This window comes from Candidozyma haemuli (genome assembly GCF_002926055.2).
Source record: "Candidozyma haemuli strain B11899 chromosome Unknown B_2014730914, whole genome shotgun sequence".
NCBI lineage: Eukaryota > Fungi > Ascomycota > Pichiomycetes > Serinales > Metschnikowiaceae > Candidozyma > Candidozyma haemuli.
This window is the reverse complement of record NW_020289902.1, coordinates 1073038-1085417: the sequence shown is the minus strand read 5'-3', so window position 1 is coordinate 1085417 and position 12380 is coordinate 1073038. Positions and strand designations below refer to the sequence as shown.

At 45.5% G+C, this 12380-nt stretch overlaps 4 protein-coding genes across 4 annotated transcripts; 1 reads left to right on the top strand and 3 right to left on the bottom strand. All coding sequences in view use genetic code 12, as the record gives it.

The window, feature by feature from the left end:
* Positions 1–62: 62 nt before the first annotated feature.
* On the top strand, positions 63–1550 carry CXQ85_001313 (uncharacterized protein; the record flags this gene model as incomplete). The annotated part of the gene is made up of 1 exon (XM_025485028.1): positions 63–1550. One exon carries the CDS (start codon positions 63–65, stop codon positions 1548–1550), a length of 1488 nt encoding a protein of 495 aa, XP_025339959.1.
* A 182-nt stretch (positions 1551–1732) lies between these two features.
* Positions 1733–2455, bottom strand: CXQ85_001312 (uncharacterized protein; the record flags this gene model as incomplete). The annotated part of the gene is made up of 1 exon (XM_025485027.1): positions 1733–2455. The coding sequence occupies one exon, from the start codon at positions 2453–2455 to the stop codon at positions 1733–1735; it is 723 nt and encodes a 240-aa protein (XP_025339958.1).
* A 435-nt stretch (positions 2456–2890) lies between these two features.
* Positions 2891–4288, bottom strand: CXQ85_001311 (uncharacterized protein; the record flags this gene model as incomplete). Its single annotated transcript, XM_025485026.1, has 1 exon — positions 2891–4288. One exon carries the CDS (start codon positions 4286–4288, stop codon positions 2891–2893), a length of 1398 nt encoding a protein of 465 aa, XP_025339957.1.
* A 643-nt stretch (positions 4289–4931) lies between these two features.
* BPH1 (Bph1p) lies at positions 4932–11672 on the bottom strand (the record flags this gene model as incomplete). Its single annotated transcript, XM_025485025.1, has 1 exon — positions 4932–11672. The coding sequence occupies one exon, from the start codon at positions 11670–11672 to the stop codon at positions 4932–4934; it is 6741 nt and encodes a 2246-aa protein (XP_025339956.1).
* Between the last annotated feature and the right edge of the window lie 708 nt (positions 11673–12380).

Here is a 12380-nt window from a genome sequence, read left to right as displayed (position 1 = left end):
ATATAAGCGGGAAGGGCCAATTTCCACCTCCTCAAATTTCCATTTTTTCATCATTCCTCACTATGTCCACTGAAATCGAGCTTGAAACTTACGCCAAACCAGAAGCTCCCGTGAACGTGGTTACTGTGGATAGAACGGCTTCTCGTGCCCAGACCCTGGGCCAAGGCCAGTCGCTGCTGCAGGCGGTTGAAGAAACGCTTAACCCTGTAACGTCTTTTTCACCTACTGGAACGCCTCTCCAGGTGGACGAACAGGAGAATGTTTTTGCTAATATGAAGCCTCAGCCTAACGATCTTTTCCCAGACGGGGGATTGAAGGCGTGGCTGGTGGTGTTGGGAAGTTTCATTGGCTTGGTGATCAACTTTGGCTTTTTGAACGCTGTGGGTGCCATTCAGGCGTATGTTTCCAACCACCAGTTGGCTGGTGAACCAGTGAGCTCTGTGTCGTGGGTGTTTTCTATTTATATGTGTTTGCCCTTCTTTTTGGGTGCTTTTGTGGGGCCCATCTTCGATACTAAGGGCGCCACTCCGCTTCTCATTGCAGCTACCGTTCTACTCTTTGGTGGCTTCATTGCTGTCAGTTTCTCGAACCTGATTGTCGCTTTCATCTTTTCCCTTGCCATTTGTATGGGATCCGCTCAGGCTCTTGCCATTACCCCGCTAGTCTCCTCTGTGTCCCATTGGTTTATGTTGAACAGAGGAAAAGCCATGGGCGTGGCTACTTTGGGTGGTTCCATTGGCGGTATCATTTGGCCCATTGTACTTAACGCTTTATATGGCTCAGTGGGTTTCGGCTGGGGTATCCGGATCTGCGGTTTTATTTGTTTGGCTGGTTCCATCTCTTCCGTTCTTTTGGTCAAGTCTCGTTTCAAAAGGTCCTTGTCTGAGCCTGATCTGGACCACTTGGGTAAGCATAAGCGTCTTCTTTCCACCACCAAGTCATTTTTTGACCTTTCTGCTTTCAAGGATATGAAATTCTCTTTCCTTGTCGGTGGTGTGTTTAGCACGGAGATTGCTCTCATGTCCATTCTTACCTACTTGGCTACTTACGCCATGTCGTATGGTCTTTCTGAACAAGCGTCCTTGTACCTTTTGACCTTTTTCAACCTTGCAGGTGCTTTCGGCAGATACATCCCCAACCATCTTGCTGATAAAATTGGTACCTTCAACGTTATGGTGCTTATGCTTATTGGATTTGTTATTTCCATCTTCTGTATCTGGCTTCCTGCGGGCCACACCAGAGCTGGCCTCTACGTTTTTACAGTTGCTTGTGGCTTTTTCAGCTCCTCCATTTTGGGTTTGACCCCCCTCTGCCTCGGTTCCATTTCCCAGGTAGACAAATTCGGCCAGAGATACGGCCTCATGTACACGTTTGCTAGTACTGGTATTTTATTTGGTGTGCCTGTTGGTGCCGCTTTGATCGGCGACGGTTCTCCTGACGAGTACCGTAACTTTATTATTTTCTGTGGTGTGTTTGCCTTTGTTGGCACGATTCTGTGGATCGTGAGCCGCTGGTACATTGTGGGCTTCAAAATCAACATCAAGGTTTAGACTGGGTTTTATAGATTTGTATAAACGGTGGTTATATCAGGTGGTGTAATATTATATAATTTTAACGAATTGACGATCTTCCCGTGTAGCGGTGGACCTTAGCTGTGTCTGGTGACTAAGCCAGACTGTTCGTTATTTGAATGCAATTCCAACTGTTCCCTGGGTATCTAAGGGGATCCAGCTCAGCTTCTCTTCTTTGTCTTCTTGGGCTTCTCGTTCTGTGGTGCAGCCTGCTGCTTCTCTGCCTGGACCCGTTGAGACCTCTTCTCGTTGGCTTCTTTCTGCATCTCATCAAACTTATCCGCAAGGTCTGGGAAGAACCATTGGATAAGCAGCGGGGTGATCATAAGACCCATACACACAAGGAAGATCAAAGTGTACGCTCTGTTCTTAAAGATGAAGCCAAAAGGACTCTGCATCAACATCTCTTTAAGCTTATTTCTAGGCGATTCCTGGAATATCTTCACCGTCAGAGCCTCGATCAAGAGTGGACTCTTCTCACTAACAGAAACAGCCAATGTTCTATTTAACGCCTCATCACCCAAGAAGTCATCAACAACGGAAATTTCACTCTCGTTAACCGTCACACGGTACCTGCTACGGCGAATATGGAAATCATGTGAATGCACCAACAATTCGTACTCTCCAGTAGTCAAACCTTCCACATCAAACTCGTACAGTTTCTTCACAAGGTACTTATGAACTTCACCTTGTTTCGAACCCAATCCCACAATCTGAGCGTCTATACGTGATTGGTAGTTTCTTTCAATGGGTAAAGTCTTGCCAGCCCTGACATTCTCTAGTTCTAGGGCTTCTTCGGGAACATTGACAAATTGGGCCTTAAAGCCGAGCGCCACAGCACTCTGGACAGCAAAAGCAGCCGCCAATACACTGTAAAGCTTCATTACTGGTGTATATATTCTTGGTTAAAGCGTACTTATAATCTAGAGTATAGTAGGAAGTGCGGTTACCCGGAGTGCGCGATCACCAGTATAAATACTCATGGATGGGTACAGATTTTTTTTTTTCTTCTCTATTGTACCACGTATGTGTATTATTGTAGAGCTACAGTTCCGAGACGTTTTTTCGTCTTGATTTCCCAGAGTTGCGGCTCTCTACAACACATACCAGAGTAAACTAGTCACGGCAGAAATGCCGGGGGTAGTCACGGGATTTGCGGGTTTGGCAGGCTAAGAGGAGCAATGGCTGCAATGGACCTTGTGTTTGTTGTGGACGTTGTTCATTTCTCATTCCAGCTGAACATTCTAGCCTTTCCAAACATCTTATAAGTGTAAAAATGTGAGGGGTATCTGTATTATGCTATTGGGGGTCTGTCGTGGTTAGACCCGGTTTTCCTTGAGGCTTCGGGAGCCCCATCTGTCGTAGAAGTAGAGCCCTAGCCCGATAAGCAAGAGCCCTTGGATTTGGATACCTGACAAGGCACCGAACCAACGTTCATGTTTGTCCGCAGAGAGCCGCGAGGCAAAGAAGATACTGACGACAATGATCACAATTCTCTTCATCATAGATGCAATGGAGTAGGACAATGCCGGCACCGATCCTAGTAACACAAAAGCCAACACTGTCTGGCAGAAATGTGATAAGCTGCTCATCAAGATCAACACGAACATCCGGACAACATCTTGATGTTCCTCAGGCACACCTTCGAAATGCTGTGGTTCTGACAAGTCTCTGTATAAGCTTCCCGCCTCGTTGGCACAGAACCCGCTGAAAGAAAATGCAAATCCGGTTAAGGAAATGTAAAAGATGACTGTGAACTTGTCTGGCTTTCTAACGCCCTTGATTGCAGACGCGAGAGCCGAGAATGGGTTGGTGGCGCTCTTTCCTTCTTGCACTTCTCTATCGTAATGTTGGGATCTATTCTGAAGACATTCATTTTTTTCATCAAGCGATAAGTCAGACACAGAATAAGGAAGACGAAGAGTGTCTTTTCTTTTGCCAAAGATCGACAGCGGCAGAAGGAAGTCGTTAGACGAACCTTCGTGCTTGGGCGAGTGGTGGTATGGGCCCATTTCAGGTGTCACTGCACGGCTCCGGTCTGTGTTCAACACCAAGGAGGCAGGGTTGGAAATGGCGCCCGTGTCCCAAGTAATAAGTTCCTTACCGTAGATCTGCTGCGTAGCCATGATGATGGTGCTGATGATGCAAAAGAGCAACCCTTTAAAGTGGGCTTCGTCAAAGATAGGAGCCAAGGAAGTCAGAACAGCCGGGCCAGCGTCTGCCATGATGATCATAATCACACCCAAAACAAGCGGCACCAACAGAAGGTAGGTGAGCAATGGAAAGTGAACCTTGTAGAAGCAGCGGTAGCCTGCAACGATAAGCAAAGGAGAAAGCGCCTTGACGCTGGCCACTGTAGCCACTGGAATCAACAGCGTGGCGCAAAGTGAAAAATATTTGGCAGAAAACTGGAAAACACCCAATGGAAGAACCTTAATGAAAATGCGTTTATCCAACACAGCATTAGCCCCGTCCACGGGGACCGTCCCGACGGGGAAAATCTGGTTAAGCTGGGAGAATTTCCGGGATAATTGAATCGTCAGCAACGATAGAAGCGCCCCTAGCAAGAACTGGAACTGTGAAAGAAATAACGGGTACGGCAACTCCACCATTATCACTTTTGTCACCTGAGAAGTAAAAGACAGAACCAGGTACCAGAGAACGCAGATAAGCACCGTCTTCATGGAAAATGGCGGAAGCCAGTGTGCCATGGCCATGTTGAGCCTTTTTTTGTATAAGGAGCCAAAGGAAGAAAACAACAAATAAGTAGTAACCAGAAAAAAAAAAGTTGCAGGTGGATATTTTTGGACTGTTGTCTCGATAGTTTACCCCGATGAGGCTTAGAGAAAAGGATTGGCCGGTACCTGAAATGAAATCTCTCGTCCTGCAGGAAACCCGCGCAACAACACAGTGGCAGTGGGGCGCCGATCTGCGGGCTCCACGATTAGCGCGCTGGGTCCTGCTGTTTTGGGCTAGCGCAGCCACGAAAACGGTGAGTTGATTTGCAGCCAACAGCAAAGGAGCAACAAAGATAAACAAGAAATCAGCGGTCCGGCATTGCGAGCGATGACTTGGGCGAAGCAAGGGAACGATGATTTAGTTGTTTTTGCATTAACGGAATTTTCTTGTGTTTCGTCTGCCAATGGCTGGCATTCCATTGCGAGGGCTTGGGAAGCTTAATGGTTAGTGGAAATGGACACTTTGGGGGCATTGTAAGAAGCTTCTGTGGCTGCTCAACCTTTCGGTAAGTGGAGTCTGGGAGGCTTCAAACTTTGCTGGCACCCACTCCATCGGAAGCCTTGCCAGCGGTAGATTGCTCGGGGATCCAAGGACAACGGAATTTATAGACAAACGGCATTTTTAGTTCTCTGCAATGACGTAGACTTTTCCTTGGGAGTCTCCAAGAACAGCGGCTAACAGACCGCGGCAAAGCTTATCTTGTTTGTCAGCTTCAGCCCGCTTGAACACTTCTAAGGCTGTGACTGTCCCGCTGACGTGGGTATCCAATGCCACGCTCTGTAGCATCAGAAGCTGCCATCCATTGCTGTTACACTCGAGCTCGTAAAACTGAAGCAGCTTTCTGGGTGTGTCGTAGGTCACGGCCAAGATTTCATGGTTCCAGTAGGCGTGGCGAACGTCGGTAGAAGAACCCACCATTGTGCCATTGAGGCCGGCAAATGTCACGGCGCTGATCTTTCCTGGCGCCAATTGCTTCTCCATAACCTTCTCTCCGTTGATTGTGTACACGTTCAAGGTGTTGGCGTAGCGAGTGCTGCTTAGGATGGTGATATTGCCCGTATCATTGGAAATGGCAATGTGAAGCGGTCCGCCGCTTTTCTTTGAACTACCTTCCCGTAGCTTTCTAACGAACATAAACCGTGTAAAGTCCCATACAATGACGTTGTCAGTGTCATCAAGACTGACACCGATCTTGAACGTCTTGCTGTACTTGAGTGATCTGATTTCACTTTCGTGGCCACGAAGAATGTGTTGAAAGCGCACGGTCGGTTGTGGTTTCACGAAATACTTCCATACCTGAATCACTCCATCCTGAGCTCCTGTAACAAATGTCTTGTCTCCCAATTGGGCGATAGAAGTGATGTTGCTCAGGTGAAGATTCATAAAGTACGAGGTGTTGATGATGAGCGAGCCACTGCCAACCACCAGTCTTTGCAGCAGCGGTTTCCTGATCAATAGATCATCTTCTGAAGTAACACACGAAGGACGGCCAATCCATTTCTTCGTCTTTGCACTGATTTCCAACTTTTCAATAGGCATGTTTAGCTTAGACTCAAATGTCATGGTTGGAGGATACTTCTGAACGTCAAGAGCTTGAAGATACAAATCAGGGCCATTCAATACTTCCCTAGCAGCGTGCGGCTTGTTAAAGATACGCATGGGGGTTTGACCAAAATTGTTAATCATCCCAATAACGGCTCTTTTCTGAACTTCGTCAACGACATCATCCAAATTAACACCACCATCATAAGACAGGTGATGGAAGACGTTCAACGCCTTTACAGCTTCATCACCAGTCTGCTTATAACCAAATATCAAATCAATCCACTTGTGTAAATTTGCAGAAACATATGGGCTCTCTAAAGCTTCTCTATTGCGAGCAACAAAGATCTTAGGGTCGCCTTTACTCCATTTCGGAAGCTCGACATTATCGACAACCTTGCCTGTTTGTAAAGAGCCAAACTCAAAGTTATTTTGATTCTCAAGGAATTCTGGGAGGTAGAAGAACTCAGGAGTAAGCTCTCTCACATCAGTTGTGTTGTCTTTGGAAGCAGAAGACCAGGCTCTCTCGACAGAGTAGAACAAACGATCGGCATGGTCAAACTTTCCACCTTGCAAGAGAAGATATGACTGGACATATGGTTTGAGACGAATCATATAGGAGGAAACAATCATTGCTGAGGAGTAATGAGTACCGTAATGGAAAGGAGGTGACGAATTGTCATCCAAACTCTTCAAAGCTTCATATCTTTCGGCAAACTCCAGTGCTCGAGACTGATTCTGAGCGCCCATCGGCTTGGAAAGATCACGGAATACTTTCGGGTCGGAAAGGTCGAGCTCCTCACTTTCGTAATCTGCAATTACCCAAGGGAAAACGGGGTACTGAGTCAAGTCGTTGAAAGTACGGCCAGCCATAGTGTTAAGCAACATCAAATAGTAGAAGTTGGACATCTCTCCCTGCTGCCATTTCCTGGTAGCATTTGCAATTCCCGACTGACCACCGGTAAAGTTATTTGTAAAAGCAGAAGTAAGTCTTGAAGTCAACGAGTTGTTGTTTGTCTGGGAACTGCTATGAGATACATGTGAAGAATGTTCCAATGTCGTGGCAAGGTCTTTATCAAGACTTTTTCCTGAAGCGTAGGGCATTAGCTTGCCATGAACGGTGTTCCGCTGCTTGCTGGAAATGCAAGTCACCAAGATGCTTGCACCATCGCTGAAGAACATCTCGAGTGCAATATCTCTTAATAAAAACTTCCTCTTTGTGATGGAACTCAAGTTTTCAAGCGACCAGCTCTTGGTACGATGAGTTTTAGGAGCATCACCACTGCTTCCGTTAGGCTGGCTATTGATAAGCTGGAGGTAAGGATCACGAAGCTCCAAGGGTGCATCAGATGCGTCAATCACATTTCCATCCGAGCAATGGAAGTAATTCTCAATGAGGTAAAGATGGGTCACTCCCAATATCATTAAACTTTCGACAATTTCAAGTCCGTTGATTCTGGAAATGTTCCAAACATGCTGGATATGGTCTCCCATGAACAAACTGCGCAAGACACGGCGGTTACGGTCTTCAAAGAGAGAAGCCTCGGAGCCATTCACTTCTGAGGGCACATCAATTTCTTCAAAGTCATCTTCAGGAGCATCAACAAGGGTAAGTTCGCCAACATTAGCTTGAGAAATCGCATACTCGTAGCTTTGGAAATCACTCGTATTCATCTCGACCGTTTTGATCTTCTTAACTGGGACGTCGATCGAATAGGTAAGTTTATCACACTCGGCCAATTGGTCCTCTATCACCAAAAGCTTTCTCATTCTGTCAGTGCCTTCGATATAGTCCAACATATAACTAGGGTTGGTCAAATTCCCTTCTTGGTATAACCTCGTGATCTCATTCTTGAGGGCAGCGAAAGACGTCGAAAAGAAGTTATTGTTGTCGTCAATGTCTTGTAACTCACGGTTGTGGTTAGTAAGTTCCTCGTTGATGATCTTGACTCTTAGCTTCTCGCAATCCTTCTCGAAACTCTTGATGTAAATGGTGTCCATGTAACCGAGTCGACCTCCATTATTGAGCATAACCCTAGTCATCTCAAGTACATTGACTTTTCCAACATCCTTTAACTTGCTTAATCTGTAATGAAGATTCTTTGAAAAGATATGCTTGATGGCAGGGTATCTCTGTAGGTGCTTGATAATGTCTTGGTCATTCCGGCTGACCAAGATTTGAAGAAAGTCACGGATAAGGTCGCCTGAGTTGGTATAGTCAGAAGCGTTAGTAAGTTGCTGGATAACACCATCAAAAGTACTCTCGCGCATCATATATGCTGCTCGAAGGAAGTTAATAAAATGCTCGGCAATCTCTGATTGGCTTTCAGTCTTGAGTTTGGTGAATTGAACCATCAATATTTCAATCACTTGAGCCAAAAGCGATTCATTCAAGACTTCAGGATCAAGCAAAACAATCTGCTTATAGAGCAAAAACTTCACTGTTTCGTCAAGCAGCTGTTTGAGCTCTTCTCCAACTTCCTGACTCGACGCATCGGAGGAAATGTATGGTAACTTCGAAAGCTTAAGCACCAAAGAACGTCCAGTGACAGATTTAAGTCTTTGCTGGCTATGTTGGCGACGCTTATGCTGACTGTTGGCTTCAATAACATTCAAAGCGGCATTGAGGAACGCATCCATGTCCTCGTCATGAACATAATAATTAAGGTCAATGAAGTGCTCAAAGTAAAAAAGAAGGAGCTCTGACGTTCCATCTAGAAGTCCACCTTCTTTAGTCATAAAGTTCGAGTCAGTAAAGAACTGGTTGAAATGACGGAATACTCGAGGGAACGTGGAATCGAGAATCATGTTCATTGTGCTTTCATTAAGCGGCTCCATGATACGGAACAACTGCTTGGAGTCATGCAAATAGGAGACAAATAAATCGCTTAAAGCAACAGTAAGTTTTTCAGAAGCTTTCTTGAAACTTTTGGTGAAGGTCGAGTCGGTCCACTCTACCGAAAGCTTGAGGTGGCCCTGTAACTCATAGATACCTTCGAGCCATTCCTTGCTTGTGAAGAACGAAGCAAGTGCTGGCGAATCATTCAACCCAGCCTTAATGGTATCAATATATTGGTTGATAAGATGAATCGCATTGAAAGTGATAGCAAAGTTCTCTTCCTCTTGCAGTTTCTTGTGCAGTGATCTTTGGGGCGAATTTGGGACGCTAAGCACTCTTCCTTGACGAACGCTCAAATCGTACATCGAGCTAAGAACCATGTTGTTCAAAAGGAGAATAAACTCAGGGGCAACCAAGGTTTTGATGCTCTTAACCTTCTCAGTCTCCAATATTTGAGGAAGTGTTGACATGGAGAGGTCTTCAACTCTGGTATCCAATCCAAAGCCAGCCAAAAAGAGTAGACTGATCACCTCATCATCTCCCCACCATACTTTAAGTGAATGGGTCAAGACATCAAGGCCACGACTTATTTGAAAGAACCGTTTCAGAATGCGGGGTCCTAAAATCTTTAAAAGACGGATAAGGAGAGTCAAACCACGACAGACTATCTTCTTATCAAATTGCTTAGCTTCGGAGTCGTCCTCAATGGAACGAAAATTCAACAAAAGAAGTAACCAATGAATTGTCAATGCACGAGAAAACTTTTTGAGCTGCTTAATAGATGAACTCGAGTCACAGAGCTGGCTGGTCAATGAATCCAATGCGGCATAACCGATCTTCTGTGATATCAAGCCGCTCTCTTCGCTTCGGTAAATGGCAAAGATGATGAAGTGGGAGAAGGACCTTATCGTATCGAGAGATACATCAGTGCGTAAGATGGAGCTGAGAACAGCACTGAAATCCTCGATTTCTTTATCAGTAGCCCTCCTGCTCAAAAGCTTGAATTCCATGAAATGCACAAGACGCTTCAAAAGCTTTAGTCTGGAAAGCATCTTCAAGTTGTGGAGCCTGTTTTCGTCTGAGTTCACCATATCCACGATCGAGTCCTTGAGATTTTCCTGGTCCACGGTGCCATCATAGAGATGGAAGTCTAGAACGAGTAGCTTAAATGCTAAGGCATTCTTGATGTAACCCGTCTTGTTGTGCATGTCGTATCCTGCAAAGCTTTGAAAGATATCTAGAATACTTCCATCAAATTCAAGGCGCCTATTGTAACGTTCCTTGTACTGCTTGAGCAAAAGAATCAATATACAGAAGCCATCATTCTTTTCAAACTCTTTGTAGATCCTCCAGCTATTCTTCAAGCAAACGAGAAGAAATTGCAATGACTTGAAAGTAAGCTTGTCCCTGTCGGCTCTGTCAAGCTGCGGATCGTTTGAGACCGAATCGACAAGCGTCAAAAGGAAACTAGCACCTCCTAGACAGTATATCCCGCCGTTGAGCGAGTCAGGAACATGAGCAACACAGTCTTTACTTTTCGCTTTGCGTATATGGTCAATGAAGCCCGATTCATTGCTGTCAAAGAGAATGCTAGACCTGCTAAATTTCAGTTTGACCAAACAATGTACGATTTCCGGTTTTTCAAATACTTCAAGCTTTCCGTCCACCAGGGAGGATCTGTTTGCGTTCCGCCTGCGGGAGGACCCATCTTCTAATAAGCGACTGAGTTGGGCTCCTAGATCAGTGAGCCCTGATGGATTTAAATGATTGAACAAGTCAGGTATGGTTTCCTCAGTGAGGTCCTTCAGAGACCAGTTGAAGCCAACACCTAAAGCGTAGGAAGTCAAAATCCACTGTTCGCTCATTTCTGTGTCTAGGATTATCAAGTCTTTAAAGCGAAGTTCGTCTCTGCTGCTCTTCAGGAAGTCATCTGATTCTGGATTACCAATATAGAGCTTATTCCAGGAGCCGATTTCTTTGGAGATTAAAGTGCATGGAATCGACTCGCTCTTTTGGCCATTAATGAAGAGGTTAATGTTACGCAAATGATCGTATGTCAATGTAACAAGCGTAAAGCCCTGGTTCGTGGTATCCAGAAGATCGACATGCTGGTTAAACGAGTATTGCATTCTAGATCCAGTTGATTTGTTTATAACCTCCACCATGTACTGAGTATAGTTAAGAAGCTGAACACGGATCGAGGTGGAGGCAGAACTGGAGGCATTGGCAAGCAGGAAAAGTGGGATCACGCTGAAGCTATCATCCTCGAGGTTTTCAACCGGTACGTCAATTTTAATCCATGTTTGCAACGTAAAGGTTTTGGAATTGAACTCTTTACCTAAAGGAAGCGGTAGGTTCTTGTTCCGGAAGCTGTTTAGCGTCAAGGCAGTAAAATGAGATGGAAACTCATGGACAATTGAGGTGAGAAAGTCGAGCAAAATGGATTTCGAAGAGGCATTGACCTTTGCAGAGCCTTCAAGTAGCGGAGAAAGAAGCTTTTTGAGCGTTTTCACATGACAACTCAACTCTATCATGGCAGAAAGAAGCGCAGCCTTCTGCGGAAGGTGGAGGTCATCAAGGTTGCTCAAATAATCGTCAGCGAAAACGTCAACCAAGCCAATCTCTAGCATTTGTAGCCTGGCCGTGTTGGAGCGAGAAGCCTGGAGAAGTAGCTCATATATTATCAGCTTGAAGTCGCTATACACCTCGTTATCAAGGTCATTAAGCATAGACAAGCATTTGGACCATGCGGCCTCGTGGGAAGTACTGAAGTATTCGTTTTCAAAGGGCAACAGCACCAAAGCACTGCTCTGGATCGCCGAAGCCAAAAGCTTAGTATCTCCAACCACGTCGCCTAGCTCAGCCAGCCAGTGGCGGAGGATTTCATCATCAATGGTGTAGTTTGAAAGCACTGATTTGGTCACAAAGTCGACAATTGCCAAATCTGGCGAGGAGGATGTCTCCAGAGCGTCGTCAGACATGGATAAGTGGTGGCAGGTAGACTTAAGTGTCTTCAATGGAGTCAGGTTACGAAAGGTAAATGCAGCCTAGAGGTGTACCATGGGGTTGATAGATCACGTGCAAATGACAGATTAGAGAACAATCGGGCCGTTTTTCATAGCGATAAGAGATGGAGAAGGTGGGAGGTGAAAAGTGGAGGGATATTTGGGTTGGGGTGTAAATGTGGCTGTGTTTTGGGGTATTTGTGGTGTTCTTTGAAGGGCCAGTAGTGTCTCGTTGCTGTTTTGTGGGGAGACTTCTCCAGGCAGGTGACGATAAGAAACGGTGAGTCTTTGGTGGTCGGGGGATTCTTTTTGGGGATTTTGGATACGAAGTACTTTGATCTTTTAATTAAAGGCTCTGCTTGTGGAGGTGTTGAAATTTGGGATCTGACTGGACCGAGGAAGCCGTTACCGGTTTTCGCAGCCATTCGATTGAGCCCCAGAAGTTAACTGGGCTATCAAGTGAAGCAAAATGTGTTTATTTATATAAGGGAAGGCTACAAATGGAGGAACCTGATCTTTTTCGTTAGTTCTTTTTTGACAGTTTGGACATTGGATGGTGGAATATGGGGCTTCTGTGGGCTGTCAGAAGGTGCATAGACAATGAAGAAGCTTGACTATGGAGAAGCCAAGACGAGGGTTTCGGAAGGTGAGGTGGTTTTCAGTGAAAATGCTGATTTAGGGGAA